The 22,603-nt window shown below is 35.4% G+C and overlaps 1 protein-coding gene and 1 long non-coding RNA gene across 8 annotated transcripts in view; one reads left to right on the top strand and one right to left on the bottom strand.

The window, feature by feature from the left end:
• COL24A1 (collagen type XXIV alpha 1 chain) overlaps positions 1–22,603 on the top strand; it is a 308,258-nt gene that overhangs the window by 238,197 nt on the left and 47,458 nt on the right. For all 7 annotated transcript variants that reach the window (XM_074335081.1, XM_074335082.1, XM_019751779.2 and 4 more), the window contains 4 exons: positions 3,105–3,158; positions 3,270–3,323; positions 8,880–8,933; positions 10,085–10,192. In XM_074335081.1, the coding sequence (XP_074191182.1) occupies positions 3,105–3,158; positions 3,270–3,323; positions 8,880–8,933; positions 10,085–10,192 (270 nt within the window). The remainder of the gene's footprint in view (positions 1–3,104; positions 3,159–3,269; positions 3,324–8,879; positions 8,934–10,084; positions 10,193–22,603) is intronic.
• LOC141572126 (uncharacterized) lies at positions 1,430–20,946 on the bottom strand. The gene is made up of 5 exons (XR_012497293.1): positions 20,920–20,946; positions 11,058–11,191; positions 9,410–9,520; positions 8,872–8,931; positions 1,430–1,498 (listed from the first exon to the last, which is right to left on the bottom strand). It is a non-coding gene; the product is annotated as an uncharacterized LOC141572126 (long non-coding RNA).

Below are 22,603 nucleotides of genomic sequence, written 5' to 3'. Positions count from 1 at the left end.
ACAACAACTTGACTTGGAAAAAAAGTCCTGGAAGTACACACTGTTCACCAATAAAGTCCTGTTCCCCTCCCCCAATAAAAATCTAAAAAAAAAATAGCCAAACAAGTAAACGAATTCTCCCTCTCTCCTTTCTCTTCTCTCTCCTCTCCCTTTTCTCTTTCTCTCCTCTATCTTATCATCTTTTAAATTCGATCGGCCACTTCTTTTGATCTTTTAAATATCTCTGGAATCTAGCCACTTAGCTATACTTTAGGTTAGGCTTTGATCATTTTTGTGTGAATTGTTTTAATAGTTTTCTAACTAGACTCCCTATCCACAGTCATAGCCCTCTTAAATCCATTCTCCACTTAACATGTTCTGTCAAATGAATTTCCATTTATTCCCCCATGCTATTCCCTCTGACAGAATGTCTGCCTTTCACTTTACTGCCTGGAACACTCATCCTTCAAGATTCAGCTTATTATCTCTTTCCTTATGAAGTCCTGTGCAAGCTCTCCTCAGCCGTCCAACTGATCCCACCACTGATATCATCAGGCAAAATGAATCACTTTCCATAACCTTGCCTGCATAACTTTATAATATTTGCTACAACATATTTAATTTTTAGCACTACAGATGAAAAAAAAAATGGTCTTTATCAGTATTTATTGGAATCGAAAGGATCAGAAGAATTATAGTGAAACTCCTAGAAAGCAAGTTTGTTTTTAGTGAGATTTGTATCTAGATTTTACAAATCCAAAAGCACAGTTGGCTATTCTATGATCATTCTAAAAAGGTCTCTGTAAAACTAGAGACAAGCGTGGTGGCAAAGCCATAAATTGGCCATCTTAGTTTTGAGTTTTGTACTTTGCTCATATGCTCACTCTCACTTCACTTTGTAACTCCAGCTTTTACCAATCACTTCTGTCCTGAGTCCTGTTTAATAAGTGACCTATAATAGTCATATTTATTTATACCAAGCTCCCTCTTGATTGACTTGATTCTGTTATTTGCTGACTCTGCTCATGTTTTGCTGGTAAGGGTCATGTGTGGTTATGGTTTTCTCTTTAATTATGGCCATGTGCTATAGAAAGCTTTCCAAACTAGACTTTCTCTCTTGCCACTGTTTACTCCCTTAAACAGCATTCATTTCCTTTATCAGGAAGTTGAGTCTTAAAACCATAAACATTTGCCTCACAGAATGCAAACAAGAAGGCTTCACTTGATCTTTCTGTAAGAATAAATATTGTTAGTCTATGTATGCAATCCCTTTTTCCCTAGCCCAGAAACATAGATGGTCCTGATAACTGTCTTCCCTATGACATTCTTTCTCTAATAAACAGAGAGTATGAATAAAGGAATCTGAAGTGAAGAGAACAATAGGGAAGGGGATAAAAGAGGTTACATGCAGAATTCTTCATGCGTAACTCTCACCTGAGACGGCCCTGGGTTGTTGTTAGTTTCTGTTTACACACTTGAAAAGGGAAATGTGGTAGGTCAGCATTCCTTCTTAGGAGAGCTAGGATGATGACAGATTGCTGAATGTTAGAGTCACTTGATATGTCTTGGCATTATATACAGTAACAACTCCAAGTCTTCCACCCAGTAAATCTATCCAAACATCTATGAACTTAGTTTGTAAAAATGGAGACCATAGGTTGAAAAAAGAAATTTGTTCTCAAACTCTTTATTCCTTTTGTAGACAAAAAAACATCCAACCTAGGAGAAAGCTTATAAGAGCTTATTTGAGCCAAACTGACAACAAATGCCAGGAAGCAAAATCTCAACGGATTGAGAAAATGCTCCACAAAATGGTGGTTTGCAGTTTATTTCATACATAGAATCAAAGGTGGAGGGTTACATGAAATTCATTGGTGGAAGATTAAGGGGGTGGTAGAAATCAAAGTGGGGAAATCTCTGGGATTGGATAAAAGTAAATTGGAGAGACAGATACTCCTTTTACATAGGTGAGTATAGGATAGTTAACAGTTCACTTTTTATAGCACATAGAGATGGTAATCGGGACAAGAATAATAATGAGGGATTCTGTAGTTTCCTGCTCTGGTGGGGGATGGGGGGGATTACTGACATTCCATGTTAACCTAGGTGCAAAAAGAAAGTAGACAGGCTCACTTAGGGTAAAGATTGACTTTTGTCCAGGAAGCTACAGACTAAAGATGTGACTTCCTGCCATGGCCCACCTTAGTTAGGAATTTTTATGTTCACGTCATCCTATGTGGTTATTTTCAGTCTCCTGAGCTTGTCAGGTTTAACATGTGGCCCCTTTTCTGTCCACACTTTGGTTACTTACTATATTGGTTTCCTGAGCCTGCCATAACAACTTACCACAAACTGAGTGGCTTAAAACAACATAAATTTGTTTTCTCACAGTTCTAGGGACCAGTAATCGGAAATCAAGATGTCAGCAGGGCCCTGCTCCCTCCCTAGGCTCTAGAATAGAATCCTTCCTTACTTTTCCCAGTTTCTGGTAGCTGACAATGTTTTCTGTGGCTGTATCACTCCAGTCTCTTTGTCTGTTTTCACATGGTCCTATCTTTCATTGTTTGTGCCTATCTGTCTCTGTGTCTCTTATAAAGACTTGTCAGTGGATTTAGGCCCACATGGATAATCCAGGTTAATCTCCTTTTAAGATCCTTAATGATATCTGCAAAGACCCTTTTACGAAATAAGATCACATTAACAAATTCTGGGGATTAGGCCATACCGTGTTTCCCCAAAAATAAGACCTAGCCAGACAATCAGCTCTAATGCATCCTTTGGAGCAAAAATTAATATAAGACTGGGTTCTTGCTCCAAAAGACACATTAGAGATGATTGTCCGGCAAGGTCTTATTTTCAGGGAAAAATAGTAGATATCTTCTGGCAGGCCACCGTTCAATTCATTCCATAAATCTACATGGAAAAACAAAACAAAACAAAACTCTGCACTCTTTCTTAATCACCATAATATCCAGTGGCTATTATGTTCTATATTATTGTCATAATCTCTATCATTTTTAAATTGAATTTTAAAACAACTTTTCTACCATTTTAAATGATACTACCCTCTTTTCTAAGTCAGATGTCTCTAATTACTTTAACAATATAATCTGTTCTATTCCTAGGGTCATGTGGGTACACCAGGGCCAAGAGGCGCCAGTGGACAACAAGGGCCCCCAGTATGTTTTAAAAGCATTCTTTGTAATTCTAGCATTTTTCAAAAAATAATATTAATATATTGTATTTGGTCTCTGCTTCATATGTGATTTCTGTTTTTGTTCCCACTATAGGGCGAGCCAGGTGACCAGGGCGAACAAGGACTAAAAGGAGAGAGAGGATCTGAAGTAAGTTGAAATAGTTTAAGGCAATCTGAAATGTATTGTCTTGAGAAAGCAGTGGCACGAGGAGTTGCTCTTCGTTGCAATTTAAATGATCATTCATCCTTTCAGAGCAAGGATCACCATAGGCTTCTAAACACGGTATCTGTCAGTGATTGTGTTGAAACATGATTATTGATTATTTTATGTGATTTGACTGCCACCCAAATTCCCCTTTACCCGCAGCCTACTCTGACTTTGTGAAAACTGCCTAACTAGTCCCAAACTAATTGGGACTAGTCCCAAACTAATTGTCTCCTTGGGGTTTCAAGTAGAAATACCAATAAGCCTTAGAATCAGCATTGAAGAGTGAAAACACATCAATCACACTTATTTAGTTGCTGTAATAAGGTATGGGCAGAAATAGCTTGTGTGACACAATCTCATGATTGGTTTAAAATATTTTTTTTCCGTAAGAAATCAATTATTTGTTATGAAACAAACTAAAAATCTGTTGGCTGATTGAATTTAATCATCTCTTTCCCTGTATATTGATAGATGTTGTCTCAACTTTATGTAACAACTGGCTTTGTAATTTGTACCATCAGTTCCTTGTTTCCCTGCTTTTCATGGCATCCTGATTTTAAATTTGTAAGAAAATATACTGTATTTTAATAATAAATTAGGTGAGAATAGATAAAAAGTGATGAGTTTGAGACCATGTTTCTCCTAATTTGTTAAGCATTCTTCACCCATAATTGTGTTTTCCATTTGTGGGAATAGGTAATAAATTGGGCTGAATCTGATATTACGTAGATGTTAACTCACCTGGAAGCCATTATGAGTAGTCTTGGCATCTATCTAGTAACTCCCTGTCAGGTTCTTTAATAAATAAGAACTTAAAAATAATAAATAAAAGTATCCCATTGAATGCAAGTCTTAATAAGAAAAAAATACAGAGAAAAAAGGCAGTTGTCTCATTCACTTTAGAATTTTAAATATCCATGTTAAGAAAAGTAGAGGAAAAAGCTATGAACCTACAACACTGCTACTGCTTTCATGTATGTTACTTATATTTGCAGTTTGTGCCCAAAGATGCAAATGTTTTCCCAACATTTGACTCTAAAATTTCTAATCTTTTACAATTAGTACTTTCATATTCTCAATGTTTTCTCTTTCCTTTTTGACATACCTCAGGAAGAAGAAATGTTTTGATGTTTATTAGTTAAAATTATGTCAATGAAAATCAAATATTCTTACTAGACAACTGAATCTCCAGCCTACATTGTCAGTTTTTCCTGGTTTTCAGAAGTGAAAGGTGCTGAGGAGCCATGGTTTAAACTCTGTCTAATCCAGGGGGACTAGTTCTTTTCCTACTTTAGGCAATGCTTGTATACTGTCCAAGGTTATGTTAAAAAGCCTCTTAGAATTTAAAATAGTAATAATTGCTACAAGGATAATCATTGACTCACTTAGGGACACCTTCATTGGCCAGGTGGATCCTGTCCAATTGCTGTCATCTTGTTTTTGCAAAGCTTTAAATGTTTTTTAGATTTGGAAATGGCCCTTTAAAATCATGTGGACAGCTGATCATTTTTCAGATGAAGAAATTTAAGGCCCAGAGAGATTATGAGTTTCCTAAGATCACAGAACTAGTTAGCAATAGAACCAACACTAGAAACTTAATTTCCTGACTCTCATTATTATATAAAAGCCTTATTACTTTGAAACCTGATTAATTTTACTTAACCAACTAATTCATCCATTGGGCCCTCAGACGTGAGAATGTGGGCAACTATAAAGAAAAAGTTAGAGCAAGTCAAAACCAAATGCAGAACCACTACATTTTTTTAAACTTATGTAACATAGATGTAGTGAACTGTCTTATAATGGCTTTCAAAGACTTAGACTCAAGCCAAAATTTTATTTTCTTCCTAAAACAAAATTCCAGATTTTAGGAAATTGACATTTCTTGGTTTAAAAAGAGAGAGAGAGAGCGGGTATAATTCTGCCTAACTCTCTAAATCTATGTTTGCATTTTAACGCTATCCTCTCTAACGAAGTTAGAACTAGTAAAATATTGAAATAACCATCCTTCAGCTTCATTTAAATAAAAAAAAACAAGGGTTTGGACTGTAGTGGCAAATTTAAAAATGTTCATTAACCAAAGAATCAGACTACCTTCTCCAGTAGTCTATGAGCTGGTACAATCCCAATGAACAGAAAGCTGTTTTAAATGGATCTGATTTCAAATGGACCATTCTTTTTTCCAAAGCTAGCCAGAAAAAAAGAGAAAGCACCATTTTTCATACACTCTGAAGACTATATATAAAATTCATTTGCCTTTCCTATTACAAGAACAGAAAAGTCTGTTGATTTATGAGGTACTTATATTTAAATAAAATAATATGAGTAAGTTAAGTTTGAAAGTAGAATACTTGTAGTTTTATTATATTTGAATTCTGGGGATTGGTTGCAGTGACTTTTTTTTTCCTTTTTATGATACCAACTCAATCATCTGCTAACACCTTATATGACAACATATTTTCTTTGTCTTTGGCCCAGTCTGTAATTTCTAACTAAATAGACCACCTCTATGTAGGATTAATGTTTAGCAATGTTTGGCTATTAATTTAGTTATAACATTGAAACTTTTTTGAAATGCACAAATTCAAAAAAGTACCAATGTTCTACACTTTGTTGATCTTTATGTATTTAAATCCTCCATTTTAAGACTGTTTTTTTCTAGATGGCTTACTTCCTTTTAGTTAAGGTGGCAATAATTATAAGAAAATTGTTCCTGAATTGAACATAAAAAACAGCAGAGACTATAGTTTTGTTATTTGTTAAACACTTTGCGTGTTCAACGGATAGTTTTTGTCACAATTGTTCTCCTACAACTAGCAAAATACACTTTAAAAATAATTGTCATAGTCACACTTTTCCTTTAGTCTTATTCTATTGGGAGCCACTTACTGTTTTCCACTCAAGTCTGAATAACATTCCACTTGTCATGATGATAGACCCATAAATGTAGATTTTAGTGCACAATATTTAACTTTTCTGAAATAATCCCCAACAAATGTAATTAACTGTGATGATTTATGAATCTATTTTTATTTTGTTATTTGAATGTTTGGATTAAAACATTCACATACATATGTAGCATATCTGAACCTTAAACCATAAATTTAGGTATACTCAAAGTATAACTTTGCTTATGTTCTTTATAATGGAACACTACATCTGTCCTGAATGCCCATCCTCCCTGGTGGTAGAAACCTAATTGGTGGAAATTGTCAGTTAAGAGCCTTTGACTCCATCCACTCGAATATCTTGTGTTTGATTTAGAGTTTTCCCCATTCCCTCTCTTGTCAAGTTTGCAGTTACATTCTGGGTGGCAATGGTAGGGAAGGGGATTGGGAAGTGAGATTGGTCTTCAGTCATCATGTATTCATACTAGCATCCACTGAAATTCACAGCATCTTTTTGGCCCCCAGTTGCCATCATCCCCCCCCCCCATTTACCTTGGCATCTACTTTGACCCTCCTGACAGAAGTTCTTTGATCCACATTGGCATGTACAGCTACCTTCTCATCTCAGGTATAAAGTCTCCTTAGGCTTCTTAGGGCTATATGCTTCTGTTCTTGGCCACATGGAAATAATTCTGCTGCTCCCCACACCACGCCGAGTGCTTGCAGGACTCAGACTTTCTGAAGCTCATTGACCTAGACCTCTCACACAGAAATTTCTACTCTGTTGCTGACATTCAGTGCAGCTTATGTGTACTTCTCAATAGGGACATTAGTCTCTCTAGCCGTCACCTCTGTGCCCAAATCCCCAAGCTCGTCTGAGAGTATTATTGTTTCTACCCACCCCAAGTCTTGATGGCAGGGTAGAGTAAAGGGTTCTTGTCAAAGATAACCTGGCAATATTAAACAGTCATGCTTCTCTACTGCTTTTCTTCTTACCTTTCTCCAAGTTGAAGATCTTTATAGCCTCTTAGGTAGGACAATTTTTCTCTTACATTAATATAATTCTTCTAAATCTGTTCTTTATGGCATAGATTCAATGAATTGAATCCTTTATAAGTTTGGATTTTGATAATCAAAGATAGACTTTTAATATTTAAAAGCTTTTATATTTAAAAAATATAATCTTCTCAAAGTATTATATTCTTAAACTATTACTCACTATGATTTTCAGAGGACTGTTTTGAAATTCATAAGCTAAGGAAAAGTCTATTTTGAAAATCAGGAATCTAGAACAGATATTACTACTTTGCATTAAAAAAATACTATGAAGAAAAGACCACACTGTTAGCACAGTTGAATATTATCATGACTCATATACAATTTAATTAGTACTATTTAAGATACCTGAAATCAGAATTTTTTTCAATATTTAAAAGTCTTTACTTATTTTACTTCTTTTGAAAGGTATATAATATTATAGGGATCATATGTTCCAGAAATTTTATATACGTCAATTAAACTAATTGTAACTACACTATCCCATTATCTGGTTTCTTTACCTTTAGAAAGACTACATTAGCGACTTTTTAAGACAAGTAAAATAGTTTTCAAAGTTGGAAATAGAACCCTTGACCCATATATCTCCCCATTATCAAATTCTAACAAAGTTGGATTTTTACCTCTTATATAAAAAGCCCTTTTTCTCTGTGACTATAGTAGATGTACTATTTCCTCTTAAAATGTTTAAGCTTATTTTCAGAAGATGTGATATCCTATGAAATTATTTTGTTGTTGTCAAATTGAATCTTTGGCAGAATTTATCTTCAGATTTGAATAGCTTAGCATCCCATTTTGGTGGAATTTATCCTGTTTGTGAGAACTTTTGATGACTTCTGAGAAATGTGTCTGGTAATGACAATATGCTTCTTCTTCTTCTTCTTTTTTTTTTTTTTCCTAACTAGGTTACCTTTTTCCACATTTTCCTTTTTAAAATAATTTTAGGATATCATCAGAATAATGGCATGATATGCAAGGGTAAAGTTCCTAACTATCCTGGCAGAGCAGTGACTGCTGAATCAATTATGATTTAAAACATCTCACACATGGAAAAACAAACAGTTCCCTGGGAACTGTTCTTCTCTATGCATCCAGATAGCACATTTTAAGTTTGTTGGGTCATGTCTGTCACTACACTGTAAGTGCCTCGTGATCAAGAACTTTGACTTTGCATTCCCAGCACATAACAAACTCCCTGCTACATACTACTCAATAAATGTGTGCTGAATTAATTAAGTAAGCACTTAGCCATTTTCAGTCCTGCCTGAAAGAGGGGACATTATAAATAATCTATTCAGCTTCCTCTTAGAACTCTGATTTAAATTCTTAAATAATAGAATTTGGAGCTCACTGGAAATTCATAGATTATCTGATCAAATTCTCTCTGTTTCATTTGAAGAAAATGACTCTCAGGAAAGTTAAATGTCGATCTCAATGAGCTACACATAATAGGAGTACTTGCTGTAGCATCCAGGTCTCAGGGTTCTTTTCTATGCCTTCAATTTAATTAAGTTTATTACAATCAATTGACAACTCTGCTTTACCTTTTTAGGGTCCTAACGGGAAAAACGGAGCTGCTGGTCCTTCTGGGAAACCTGGGATTCCTGTAAGTAAAAAGCCCTTTTCATCTTTCTTGCTTTTCTTAATCCAATTGGCAACTTTTAGCAAGCAGAAAAGATTGGGGCCAGTTATGACAAGTGTTGGATAAATCAGATTGTCCTCAAAAAAAATTTAAGCCCATGCTGGAACACAGAGGGAACAAAATATGACCATTAGCTCAAAACCAAGCTTAGTATTTAAATGTAAGTCTCTGCAATTGAAGGATGATATTTTCCAGTGTCATGGAGCCCTGTTTGAGGACTCATGCTACTCTCTCTGAGGGTGAACCACTGAAAAACAGGGACCTTGGAATCATGACTAAATGATTGGTGACAAAGGTCAGAGATCTCCAGGCATGAATAAAAAAACATGAGCTGGATTTTAATTGAAAGATTCAATGTTTCATGTTCCTGGTAAATAGAATGGAAAGTCTTACCAAAAAAATTTTGTAACCTGTTCATCATAGAACAAAAATAATTTTACCTTAGCCATCAGTTTCCTCCTCTGGCCAGGCAAATAGGTATCGACTGGCTTATTAGCAAAACCTTCCTGCTCCTCTCCACTAGCCAAGGGCTGATGCCTGCTTTGGGAGGCCTGTGTTGGTTCACAGAAAGTACAGGAAAGGAACATAAATTATAATACATTCATATGAAATTCCTACAGATAAAATCTAGTTGCCCAAGATAGAAACAAAATGTTTAGACCTTTACTCAGTCATGTAATTATCTAATTCAAAGTGGCAACAAAAAGAGCCATGATTTTGTTTCTTTGGAAAAATAATGTGATATGAGGTTTTGTAAATGGTGAATGACAGCCTGTATCCTAATCTGGCAGGTGCACATAGCTGATCTTTTCTCTACAGCTGGATAAAGAATGGGCACAATGAGAAATACCAGAGAATTACACTGAAGCTGAAACGGTCATACAGTAAATTGCTGATTAGCTTGACATTTTTGTTTAGGGAACTTTTAAGACAGTCACCTGTCTGATCTGTTGAATCCAAATAGTAAACCATTAAAGAACCCAGGAAACAGGAAAATTTATCCTCAGATGAGTATTAAAAATGTAAACATTCCTCCCCATAAATATACAGGTATTTGTCATTTAATCAACTGGTACAGCAGCTCTCTATAATCCAAGTAATTTTTAATTACCAAGGGACCTCCAGGCCCACCCGGGCCAAAAGGCATGCAAGGATACAATGGAGCAGATGGCATTTCAGGAAACCCTGGAAAAGGTGGCCTACCAGGAAAACAGGGACTTCCTGTAAGTAGACTGAATATCTCCTTGCTTTTTATTCTTTATGCATAAGTGTCTCCTTGCTAGACTATAGATATTTTGGCTATCTTTCTTAACTTTTACATTGGCTCAAATGAAGCCAATCATTCCTTTAATAGCTATTTTGGAATTGTGTTTATGATTTCTAGGAAGTGTCAATGAGTATATTATCTTGGCTATTTTATATCTAATAACCCATATTTTTAATAATTTTTACACATATAAGAGCTTATAAATAAGAATCATAAAGAAGCAAAATATTAGGTGCTACACATCTTGGCTATGTTTTGAGCTTATCAAATGTCTTAAGCCACCTTTGGAACATTTAAGTCTTGGCAGTAATTTAGTTACTGTATCAGAGTCTAACTAAAAATAAATGACACACTCAAATGGGGCAATTGAGGAGGGTTCAGTAACCTTACAAAGATGTGTGCGAGGCTAAGAGAAACCAAGAAGAGATGCTGAAAGATGCAAAGACTTGCAACAATGGGGAAACATTACAAGCCCTGGGCCTGAGACGCAAAGGGAAAGGGACAATTATCAAATTACAGAGAAAGTACTTATTGCTATATGAGGGAGTTATTTAGTAGGAGTTGAGACTTTCATTAAAAGGATTCAGCCAATCCACAGCAACCCAGCAAATAGAGAGCCAGCAGAATAAAAATTCCAATGTCTTTCTCCTGTTTTCCAATCCCCTGCCAGTATGTCTCATTAGCCAAACTCAACCAAATAAGGGTGATAACAGGACCAGTCTGCCCTGATGGGGAGGACTATTTTATCATTGACATTGTTGAGAATTACCAGTGTATAATGATGGAAAAAAAATTGTATTATTATTTTAAAATTATATTACCTGCCAATGCACTCCTCTAAAGCCTGTACCAAGACTGGGTTCCTTTCCATCCACTTCCTCTTGGTATGTCAGTGACCAGTAGCTAGAGGGTAAAGGAGCCTGCTGGGTCAGGATCAAGAGGGCAGAGATTAGACCTAGAAAGGCAAAGAGAAGACATCCAGCCAGTTGCATTTAAGTTCTCATATGTACATGGTCTGGAACAGTGGTCTATGCCAGGTGTCAGCAAGCTATCTGTATGTAACTCTATTGATTTATTTAATATATCACTATCAGTATCTTTCCTCTAATGAAACAAGTACTTATGTGTGCTCTCATGTCTTTTTTTTTTTTTTCTTTTTTTTTTCAGTTTCAGGTGTACAAAGCAGTGTAATAGTTAGACATTTATACCCCTCACAAAGTGAGGGGTATAACCTCCCTCTCCATGGGCAGAGGACATGAAGAGATATTTTTCTAAAGAGGACATACAGATGGCCAACAGACATATGAAAAAATGCTCAACCTCACTAATCATTAGAGAAATGAAAATAAAAACCACAGTGAGATACCATCTCATGTCCTTTTGATTCTATAAACTACTCTTCACCTTCATCATTTTTTGATATTGCCTTGATTTTTTTTCCCTTTTTTTGCAAAAGTACAGAAATCCTTTATAGTCTTTTCTTATTATTAGATTTACTGAGGTGAAATTGGTTAATAAAATTATATAGGTTTCAAGCGTATAATTCTATAATACGTCTTCTATGAATTGCACAGTGTCTTCACCACCCAAAGTCAAATTTCCTTCCATCACATATATTTGACTCTCTTTACCCTCCCTCCCTCCCCGCTTACCCTCTGGTAACCACTAAACTTGTCTGCGTCTATGAGTTTTTGCTTGTTTGTTTGTCTTGCTCATTTGTTGCTTTCAGTTTTATATCCCACATATGAGTGAAATCATATGGTTCTCAACTTTTTCTGTCTGACATTTCGCTTAGCATGATAATCTTAAGATCCATCCACGTTGTCACAAATGGCAGTATTTCATCTTTTCTTATGGCTGAGTAAAATTCCATTGTATATATGTGCCACATCTTCTTTATCTAATATCTATCAAAGGACACTTGTTGTTTCCATGTCTTGGTCACCGTGTATAATGCTGCAGTGAACATAGGGGTACATGTATCTTTACAGATAAATGTTTTCCGATTTTTTAGGTAGACACCCAGAAGAAGAATTGCTGGGTCATATGGTAATTCTATTCTCAATTATTTTGAGGAACCTCCATACGATTTTCCATAGTGGCTGTACCAATGTACATTCCCACCAGCAGTATATAGGGTTCCTTTGTCTCCACAACCTCTCCAACACTTACTATTACCTGTCTCAATAGTAGTCATTCTAACAGGTGTGAGATGGTATTTCATTGTGGTTTTGATTTGACTTAGTTTTTATGCATTCACTTTCTCTTTTTATTTTTAAGAGAGTAGTAAACTTAATTAAGCTATTTGTTCACTATTACTTTCAGTATCTCTTGTAGGATCTCCTATGTTTCTATTATTATTTGAGTTCTCTCTCCAAAAAGTATTTTCAGTGTAGGTATTGTGAGGCAAACCTTCTGAGGACTCATATGCCTACAGATATATTTGTTACCCTCTCATATTTACAAGACACATTCAGCACTGTACTTGAAGTTCTAGTCAATGTAGTAAGGTTCTAGTTCGTGTAATAAAAAGAAATAAGAGCCACCCAGATTGGCATGGAAGAAATAAAACTGTCTTTATTCACAGACAATATGATTATCTATGTAGAAAATTCTTCAGAATCTACAAAAAAAAAACCTAATTAAATTTAGCAACATTACAGTATGCAAGACTAATATAAAAAAATAAATTGTGTTTCTAAATACTAACAATGAACAATTGAACAATCAGAAATTCTCATTTAAAAAGCAGTACTTACGATAGTGTCAAATTGGGATAATCTGACTTCCCTTCCACCCCCAAAATGTGCAAACCTGTATGCTGAAAACTATAAAACATTGCTGACAGAAATTAAAGAAGACCGAAATAAGTGGTGTATATACTATGTTAATGGATCAGAAAACTCAGTACTATGAAGATGTCAATTGTCCTATACATTGACACTATCTTAAAACATTAAATATATAACTATCGTATGACTCAACCAATCCACTCCTAGTCAAAAGAAATGAAAACGTATGTCCACACAAAAACTTGCACATGAATATTCATAACAGCTTTCTTTGTAATAGCCTCAAAATGGAAGCAACCCAAATCCACCAAAAGATAAATGACTAAACAAGAGAATACAATGAAATACTAGTCTGCAATAAAAACAATGAGCTACTGATACATGCTACCACATGAATCAATCTCAACATAGATATGCTGAGTTTAAAAAAAAAAGACAAAAATGGGCATATACTGTATGATTGTACTTATATAAAATTCTAGAAATTGTAAACTAATCTGTAGTGACAGAAAGCAAATTAGTGGTTGCCTAGAGATGGGAGTTGAAGTGGGGAGGTGTGGTAGGATGGCTTACAAAGGGACAGGGGAACACTTTTGGGGGTGGTGAATATGTTATCGTGATTGTGATAATGATTTCACAGGTGCATTATTTATGCTAATTTACTTTATGTCAATTATACTTTACGTAATTTACAATTATGTAAAGTGGTTTCATATGAGGAAGGAGGGAGAGAGATGATACTGAGTGATAAGTAAAAGTTAGTAAATTAAGAATGATAATGGTGGTGGACAGAGGCACAGCATAGACAAAGCTAGGAAGAGCATCGTGTATTTGAAGAACCTGAACGAGACTAGTTGGGGCTAAAGTTCAGTGAGCAAGGTGTGAAGTGATGGAGTTTGATGCTTTTGAGGCATACATGGGCCACATCATGACGGATACTGAAGGACATAGTAAGGATATTGCACATTATCTAAAAACAGTAAGAACCCACTGAAGTTTAAGCTTAGGAGGGACAGTATCCAATGTCACATTTTTAAAGGATTCCCTCTGGCTCCGATATGAAAAATAGATTGGAAGGTGGAAAGTTTGGATGCAGGAGACTAATATTGCAGTGTTCCAGGCTACATATGTTCGTGGTTCAGACTAGACTAGTGAACTGGAAATGGAAAGAAGTGGATGGATTTAGGTGGTATTTAAGAGGTAGCTTTAACAGGCCTTGATATTTGATTATGGGAGGTAAGGGAAGAAGAAAGATCAAGGATAACTTCCAAATTTCTAACTAATCCAAGTTTCTAACTCAGTGCACTGTGGTACCCTTCATTAAAAAAGCAGACACCCAAATTTTATGGGCGAGATTATGACAGTCAAGTGGAGATGTTAAATGAACAATTAGATATTCTAGACTAGAGCTCAGAGAGGAAGTCAAATACAAATGTGAGCATCATCAACATATAAAAATGCACTAATCAGAGTCCTCTTAGGAAGTAGATGGAATACTCAACTGGAATTTTGAAGAGACTATTTAAAGAAATGTAGACAAGGTAAAGGCAGCCAATAAAGGATGTTGGGGAACTTAGAGACTATTAACAGTAGGAAATGGTTACCACTCTTAGACCTGAAAGGTTAAAGGAAAGAAATAATGTTAAGTTGAGAGGTGGACTTGTTGGAAAAGGGGCACCTCACCGGAACTATAATTGAAAGTATGAAAGTAACCCAGCCACAGGCAGAATTCCAAAGCCGGGAGAAATAAATATATTACCTCCCTCTCCTCCCAACTTTTGGGATCCTAGTGGTACATTCCATTGGCCAACCCCAACTAGTGATCAGAAGACAAGAGAAACAGGGTGAGCAGCCCATGAAGGTCAGATTCCCAGAACAAATACCATGATAGAGAATGGGGCAGTGAACGGATTTGGGGAGCAAATGAAGAAAAAACACAAATACCAGGTAAACAATAGAAAGAAGGTCCATAATCAAGCTGTGAGGAATTCTGTCATTTAAAAATCAGGTCAAGGGGGAAAAGGAGACTGTGAAGGAGACTGAGATGGAGTAATCATGATAGGAGAAAAAGAAAGTAATGTCACAGATATATAAGAAAGAATATTTCATGGAGGAGAAAGTCATCAACTGTACCTAATAATTCTGAGAGATTGTGTTGGACATTTGTTTTATTAATTTTGCTTTTGCTATTTTGGCTACTCAGCATCTTAACCCAATTTTTATGTTGAGAAATTTTTGTTTAACTCTTTTTTTGAAATTTGGTGGACAACCAGCTTCTATTACAGAAGTAAAAATTCCAGACTCTAATCTCCCACAGCGTCCTCAAAACAAGGATGTAGGCCCATGACCTAAGCGTAATCATCAGTTTTATTCGCCTGGGCCTTCAAATGGGGTGAAGCAGGGACGTTGGAGATTCTAGCTTCATTTCCTAAGTTATTCTAGTTCTAATTGGGATCACTGAAAAAAAAGAAAAAAAAAGAAAAAAAAAACAGATTCTGAGTCATGTGTCCCTTTACATATGGCTAATATAAAAAGCTCATTGAATTTTGTGATGAAAGAAATTGAAATGAATTAGAATAATGTCTAATATCTCTCAGGGCCATGAAGTTGAATGGTATCTGGTAATGCCATTAGTAAGAATTGGGTATTAAATCATAAATCATCATCTCCCACTTTTTAGCTTTTTGAACAAATGACTTAGAAAAATTTTACATGCATACTTAGAATAACAGAATGTCATAAGTATTGAAGTGTTTTGTATTTATCAAAATAAAAGCAAAATAACTTTTACTGGAGGAATTCCCTTTGTAACCTCAAGGTTTACACATGCTATTATTGGCATTTATTAATATGGAAATATTCTCTACAAATGTTGCTGCTCCCTGGACAATACTTGCTGTGAACGTAAAATGATAATGCTTTATAAGGAACTAGTCTACTCAATGAAATTGCGTAGCAATGGCTAAACTGGTTATATTGGAAAGTGAATTCTAAGCTATTTGCTTCTAAAACCTACTATGTAATTAGAAAAACTACTTAAGAGAAAGTAATACAGTCTCTACATACTAGCAAATTCCCTGGAATATTTTCAGCAAAGGATAAGGACATCTTTCCCTTGGTCTTTTTTTTTTTTTTTTTTTTTTTTTTTTAAATCACGGTACCATGGTGTTTTTGGCTTACGTTTAAAGATTGCTGGATTTTTCCACTGAGAAAAATATTTATTCTGGGATTTCTAGCATTATGCAATTGCCTGCCTGATTTTCCTAAACAATGTTCTTTGTTTTATTTTTTACTTGTTATTTATTTATTTATTTATCTATTTATTTTTTATGTGGCCAAGGAGTTAAAGAATTCCTGGCATATTCATTCTGCAGTTTCAATGTTTCTCCAAGGTGATGATAACTGAAGGACACTATTGGAGAAGCTCACCATTGCCTGTGTGAATTTCCTTCTGCACAAATGAGTGTTTTGAGACTAGTCAACTTAGTACATCTGTTGTGAGCTACATGCTGTTTTCACTGAGTTGGACTTCTGTACAAGCATAGTGCCTCAATCATTTATGAAAAAGGAAAACAACTTTTCCCTTCAAAGATCATAAATCCATTTGTCATCAGAATGAAGACTTACCAGCTTTTTTTTTTTTTTTTTTTTTTTGTTAATTCCTGCAACTAATAAAATTGGTTATTGGGAAGGCAGAACGGAAACAAAACTAACAACTTGATTTAGGACAAATCAAGGCCTTTCTATTTTGGCTTTGCTGTTTGTCAGGTGAACACAGGCTTAAATGTTGTCAAAAATGAGGTGCTTGTCATAAAAGAACATTGAAAGTTTTGAGTTTTCCACTTGTGGATTGTGTCCAGTATAAGAAGGAAAAATACACTTCATCAGCCCACTCGTAATCCAAGCATAGAGTAGCAGGACCACCATGGAAGCTTCTATTAGAAATGCCAGCAGCCCTGCCACCTGTCTGGGCTGTGGGTTCTCTAGTCTACAAGTTAGTCACACTACAGAAACTTCTGTTTCACAATATTTGGAAGAAAGAAACATGTCTACATTGGCCAGATCTACATTCAGCAAATCCTGTCAACTCTTGATTAATAAGAGGTTGATTATCCAGTTATGGCTTATCCTGATCACCACTGTCTCCCTCTTCCCCTTCCTGCGGTTAGTTTGGCCCATTTTCTGCTCATTAGGAACTCTTCCAGAGTTCAGATGAAATTCAGTCTATTTGGCTGCTTATTAGCAACAAAATGAAAGATTTGCAACAGGATTAACTTTCCTAATTGAATCTTCAATGATTCCCAAACCAATCAAGTTCATACTCTTTGTGGAATGTTTGTTCCTTCATGATCTGGCCACTGTTTACATATCCAGTCTTATACCCTTCTCCTCACGCACGCACACTCTGCATTTCAGTCATAATAACACGTAACAATTAGTAAACATTTACTATGGGTCAGGCAGTATTCAAGATACTCAATATGTACTAGGTTATTTAATCCTCACAAAAACAAAACAAACAAAAAAAAAAACCCATGAATTAGGTATACCTATTATCTCCAGTTTGCAGAAAGGAAAGCTGGGACTCAGAGAGATGAGTCACGTGCCCAAGGTCATACAGACAACAAATAAATAGAGCCAGAATTCAAAATCAAGCTATCTAGATTCAGTCTGTGTTCTTAACCACTATACTGTACTCCTTCCAGTATGTAAGCATAATTACTTAGACATCCCACAAATTCTGTGTATTTCCTTCACTTTCATGTCTTTATTTATACAATTTATTCCCTCTGCTTGGAAAACTCTTCAATCTTTACCTTTAGGATGAACAACTTTTTGATCTCTCAGGACTAAACTGGACTGTTCCAGCCTTTCAGGCGCTCTTCCTTGGACTCTGCAGTCAGAGTTAAGCACTCCAGCTCTGAACTAATGTCTACTGCTTCCGTCAGAGCATGGGTCTCCTGGTGGCTAATTATTTATCTTCATGTCTTTCTCCCCCAAGAGACTGTAAACTCCTATAGGATTGGGATTGTGTTTTATTCATCTTTGTATCCCTAGCATCTGGCACAATGTCAGGCCCATAGAACAAGCTTAAAAAATATTTAAGGAATGAATGTTCTTTACCTAATAACTATGATTTTGGGGGACCTGAAAAATTACGCTATGTTAGCTATTTAACATCTCAAACATCATCTATAAAATGAGTACAGTAATACCTAATTCATGTGGTTTTTGTGAGAATCAAATGAGCTATTGATTGTGAAGTACGCTACATGAACTCACTGAGTTATCATCTTTTAATAATATTAAATATTGATGGTTAAGTTAGCATTCATTCATTCAACAGATATTTGCCTAGTGCTAAATATGAGCCAGAATGTAGGGAATATAACAGTGAACAAGATAGGCAAAGACCTGCCCTCAGGGAACATATATGGAACAGCAAGAAATTGCTGACATTTGACTATTCTTGACCCCCCCCCTCCAAAAATCACAATTTAATAGGGATCAACCAAATAATTGGGTAGTAGTCTATAAATAAACAAATCAGTTAATTCCAAATTGCGGTAAATTCTGTGGACGAAATCAACCGAGTTTTGAGATAGAGCATAATGGGAAACATTATAGGTGATGTAGACCTTGGAGGCCTCACTGAGAAGGTTCTGCTTCAGCTGAGGACTAAAGGTAAGACTGGGCCAGGACTGTAGAGAATTGAGGGAAGAACATGCCATTGTAAGGAACTAAAATGAAAAAAACAGCACAAGTTTGGCATAGTCACAGGATTATCAGAGGATCAAATAAGATAGTGTGATATAGATGTGTTATTTCTGAAAAAAATAATGCACATTTAGTTTTTCATAGTGGTGTGAGCTTAGACATGTCGAAGAGCCAAAGTATAGATCAAATATCCTCCTTCAGTCCCTGTTAGTCCTATGATTATGGGTTGAGACCTGGGTAAAGGACATTTCATATGATACACTAATGTTGTCCAATATTAGAGTGGCATTTGCACTGTCCATAGTGCAAGATTGAGAAACTACCAGTCGTTCTAATGGAAGTGTGTAAATAACTTCTGTGAGGTAATACAATGTTGAAACGCTTGTATTCGTTAAGGGTGAACAAGAGTTCATTCTGTATACTCTTAGGAACAGACCTCAGTCAAGCAGACCTGTCTTCACTACCTTAAGACTTGCCTCAACCCTGCTCTGAGTTCCATAAGCTTTAATATGTTTAGAGACTCAAAACTGAAGTTATCTCCTAACTTTAGTATACAAGTCATTCATAAATCATATTTCTAGCATTTGGCTATACTACTTATGATTGGCACTGTAGGAAAATTTATGAATGCTACATTATTTATGTATAACGTAGCCTTGCATATAATCACCTAGTAATTACTATCCCACATATTTTTAAATAGCCAGTTCTTTCCTAGGAGGGATATATTTAGTAAACCAAATAAAATGAGAAATTCCTACTTAAACAGAAGTGTTTTTAGTAGCTTGGAATAAAGGAAGCAAAGTATTACTTTTATACCTCATTGGTTTGCTGGCTTAACTAAAAATACAGTATACATGTTGTAATGTAAAAAAAAAAAAAAACTTCAGGGCATCATAGTTATTTTTTTGTACTATAGAAAGTAAATTAATTTTAAATACTAGATTTTCACACAGTAAATAGCTATACCAACATGAGGCTATGAGCACAGAGGGTGCTTGGCAGTAGGGAAAGGAAAACACTGTTTTCCTAGTAATTTTCAAGGGTAGTATTTTAAAAAAAAACATCAGCTAATTTGAAGTTCAAAGTAATTTTAAATGTATCATTCTGTTGAAAAAAATTAATCAAATTAACATCAAAAATATCGTTTCAAAAAAATTTATCATTTCACTCAACATAAATTTTTCTTTGCTAATCCGCTTTAAAATGTGAATTTAACAATTTTTTTCTTACTCATTTCTTAATATATTTGTTTCAATCCTAATGAGAATAAGGAAGCTAAACCAGGGGACCTGGGGACTAACAAACATAGTGACATTCTCTTTGCTAAGTTTCACTATTACATACAAATCAGTCATCATTGTTTCAAAACCTTTCTCTGTGTCAGTCCTCTAAATGTGTGCCCGTAGCCCCATTTTCCTTCCCAGCTCTTTCCATTCAGTTCCAAAATAAAGGCAGATTTATACTTCAAGAATTCCTTTCTTTCCCCACAGGGAAATCAAAGTAAAAGGCAACTCCATCCCCTTTCCTTAACTGACATCAGATTAAATAAAACAGTTCAACCACATTGCCTTTACCGTTTCTGATACACAGAAGACACTCAATAAAAGTAACTTGTTGTGGTTGATGCTGTTGTTTTCATTACTGATCCAGCCTTAAGCAGCCATCAGCTTCAATCTTGTCAACACTGACACTTTCCTGCAGAGTTCAAAACCAATTTACATCTAGTAGGTAAAGAAGTTCTGGAGCTCTAATGCACAACATAGTAATTATAGTCAACAGTACTCTATTATAAACTTCAGAGAAGCTCAGAGACTAAATCTGAACTGTTCTCAACACAAAAAAGAAATAATAAATATGTAACATGATAAAGTTATTAGCTAGCATTACTGTAGTAATCATAGAGCAATATATAAATGTATCGAACCAAAACATTGTACACATAAACTTATACAATATTACAAGTCAATTATATCTCAATAAAAAAAGGTAAGCAGGCAGTCTGGCTCCCATTTGGGGATAATGGAAATCTCTAGCCATGAGACATCATATACTCTTATCATTCTATTAACTTTTTCAAGACTTGGGTAAACTGTTGATTGGTTTCAGCATCTCTGAAAAAATTAATAATAATTGCTATTATATTTTTAAAAATTTGCTCAGAATGACTTACCCTTTGCTGATGGGTTTTAGTCAAATCATTTTTAAAATAGTGAAAAAAAAAGGCCTAGGGATTAACATCTGTTTCTCTTGAAAGCAATTACTCATCCATCTGTGTATTCATAATAAAAAAATGTTTGTTCTCTACTTGTATGAAACATTGTTTGGAACTTTGTACAGAACACTCTGCTACTGTCCTCATATTTCTCTCTAAGAAACCAACATGAACAATAAATGACTTGGAGCATAGTCATTGTGCTGTATTAAGTGTCTGATGGCACTGTAAGTAAAATAAAGTTTCTAGTACACTGTTGATCCTAGGGACTAGTCTTATGCTTCTTGCTATTCTCAGCTAAAAACACCTATGGACTTCAACAGTATCTGAATGTCTATTGTCCATGTATCACCCAAAAGATACATTTTTTTTTTTCTGTTGGAGAATAAAGGTCTCAAAAATTGCCTAAAATTACAAATAAAATGAGGTGAAGTGGTACTGTTTTAGAATTCTGGAATGTTGAGCTATCCTAAAATCATCTAGCATAATCTGTCATGTGACGTATGTTCTCTCCCTATGGCATCGATTATGTCCATAATACATCTGGGGATAAGATACTTATGCCCTTGAGAGACAACCCAATATTTATACAGTATATAGTATATAGTGTGTATTATATAACATATAGATTCTTACACTGATCTACATTCTGTAACTTTTCACCTAGTTTAATTCTGGAGCTGCTTTGATAGTCTAAGTCTGATTTTTTCCTTGCTTACACGCCCTTCCTTATTTATGATCTTTTAGAATTTGCTTTCTCTGCAGACTACTGGTTTCTTTCATTCTTTCACCTATTTTTGTTTTATTGTCGAGGGTGCTATTTATCACAATTTTGATTTTTAAACTTGCTTTTCTTGTAAAGTCATATTCCTTTTAGAGACTGGACCATTAATATAACTCCTATGTCTCCTCTGAACATTTTGAAATGTGATATCCCAAAGTCTCAGATGACTGTAACTGGATTTGCATTTATTTGCACTGATAGGCTCAAAAGTTCATCTCTTGAAATCCAGGGTTCTCATCATTCATGTGGAAAGCACAGTACCAGATAATCTATCCCTGAGACATGAACAAAAAAGCTCACAGACCAAATTAAATCACATCAATGTAAAACACATACAAAGAAGCAAGGCAAAGAAATAGAGTAGGTTAATGCGCTTAGGATAAGGTGCAAGCAACATAGAAGACCCACACCACCCTAATGAATCCAAAGTCCACAATATGGAGATTCTCTCTCTCTCTCTCTCTCTCTCTCTCTCTCCCTCCCTCCCTCCCTCCCTCCCTCCCCCTATCTCTCCCCTCACCCCCCTTCCTTGTCCCTCTCCCCTTTCCTCTCTCCCTCCTACTCTGTTTTTTTCCCCTTCCTTTCCTCTCTCCCTCTATAAGAATTTTGCCCTCAAAATGGTTCCTTACAAATACTGAGAGCTACTAATACAGAGAAATGGTAAGAGATAAAATAGTCAATGTATATTGCAACAAAAAAAAAGATTTAAAAGTCAAGCTAAGGAATGTGAACCTATCTCCTATAGGTGATAGATGTCTCCCTGTAAGTACCCAGTATAGTCATGGCACCTAGTGATGTAAAATATGTTTTTATTCATTATTTTAGTGAGTTTTGTGGTTATAAAGAAAGTCTACTTAG

This window comes from Rhinolophus sinicus, linkage group LG06, assembly GCF_036562045.2.
Source record: "Rhinolophus sinicus isolate RSC01 linkage group LG06, ASM3656204v1, whole genome shotgun sequence".
NCBI classification, from domain to species: domain Eukaryota; kingdom Metazoa; phylum Chordata; class Mammalia; order Chiroptera; family Rhinolophidae; genus Rhinolophus; species Rhinolophus sinicus.
This window is presented reverse-complemented; position numbering and strand designations above follow the sequence as displayed.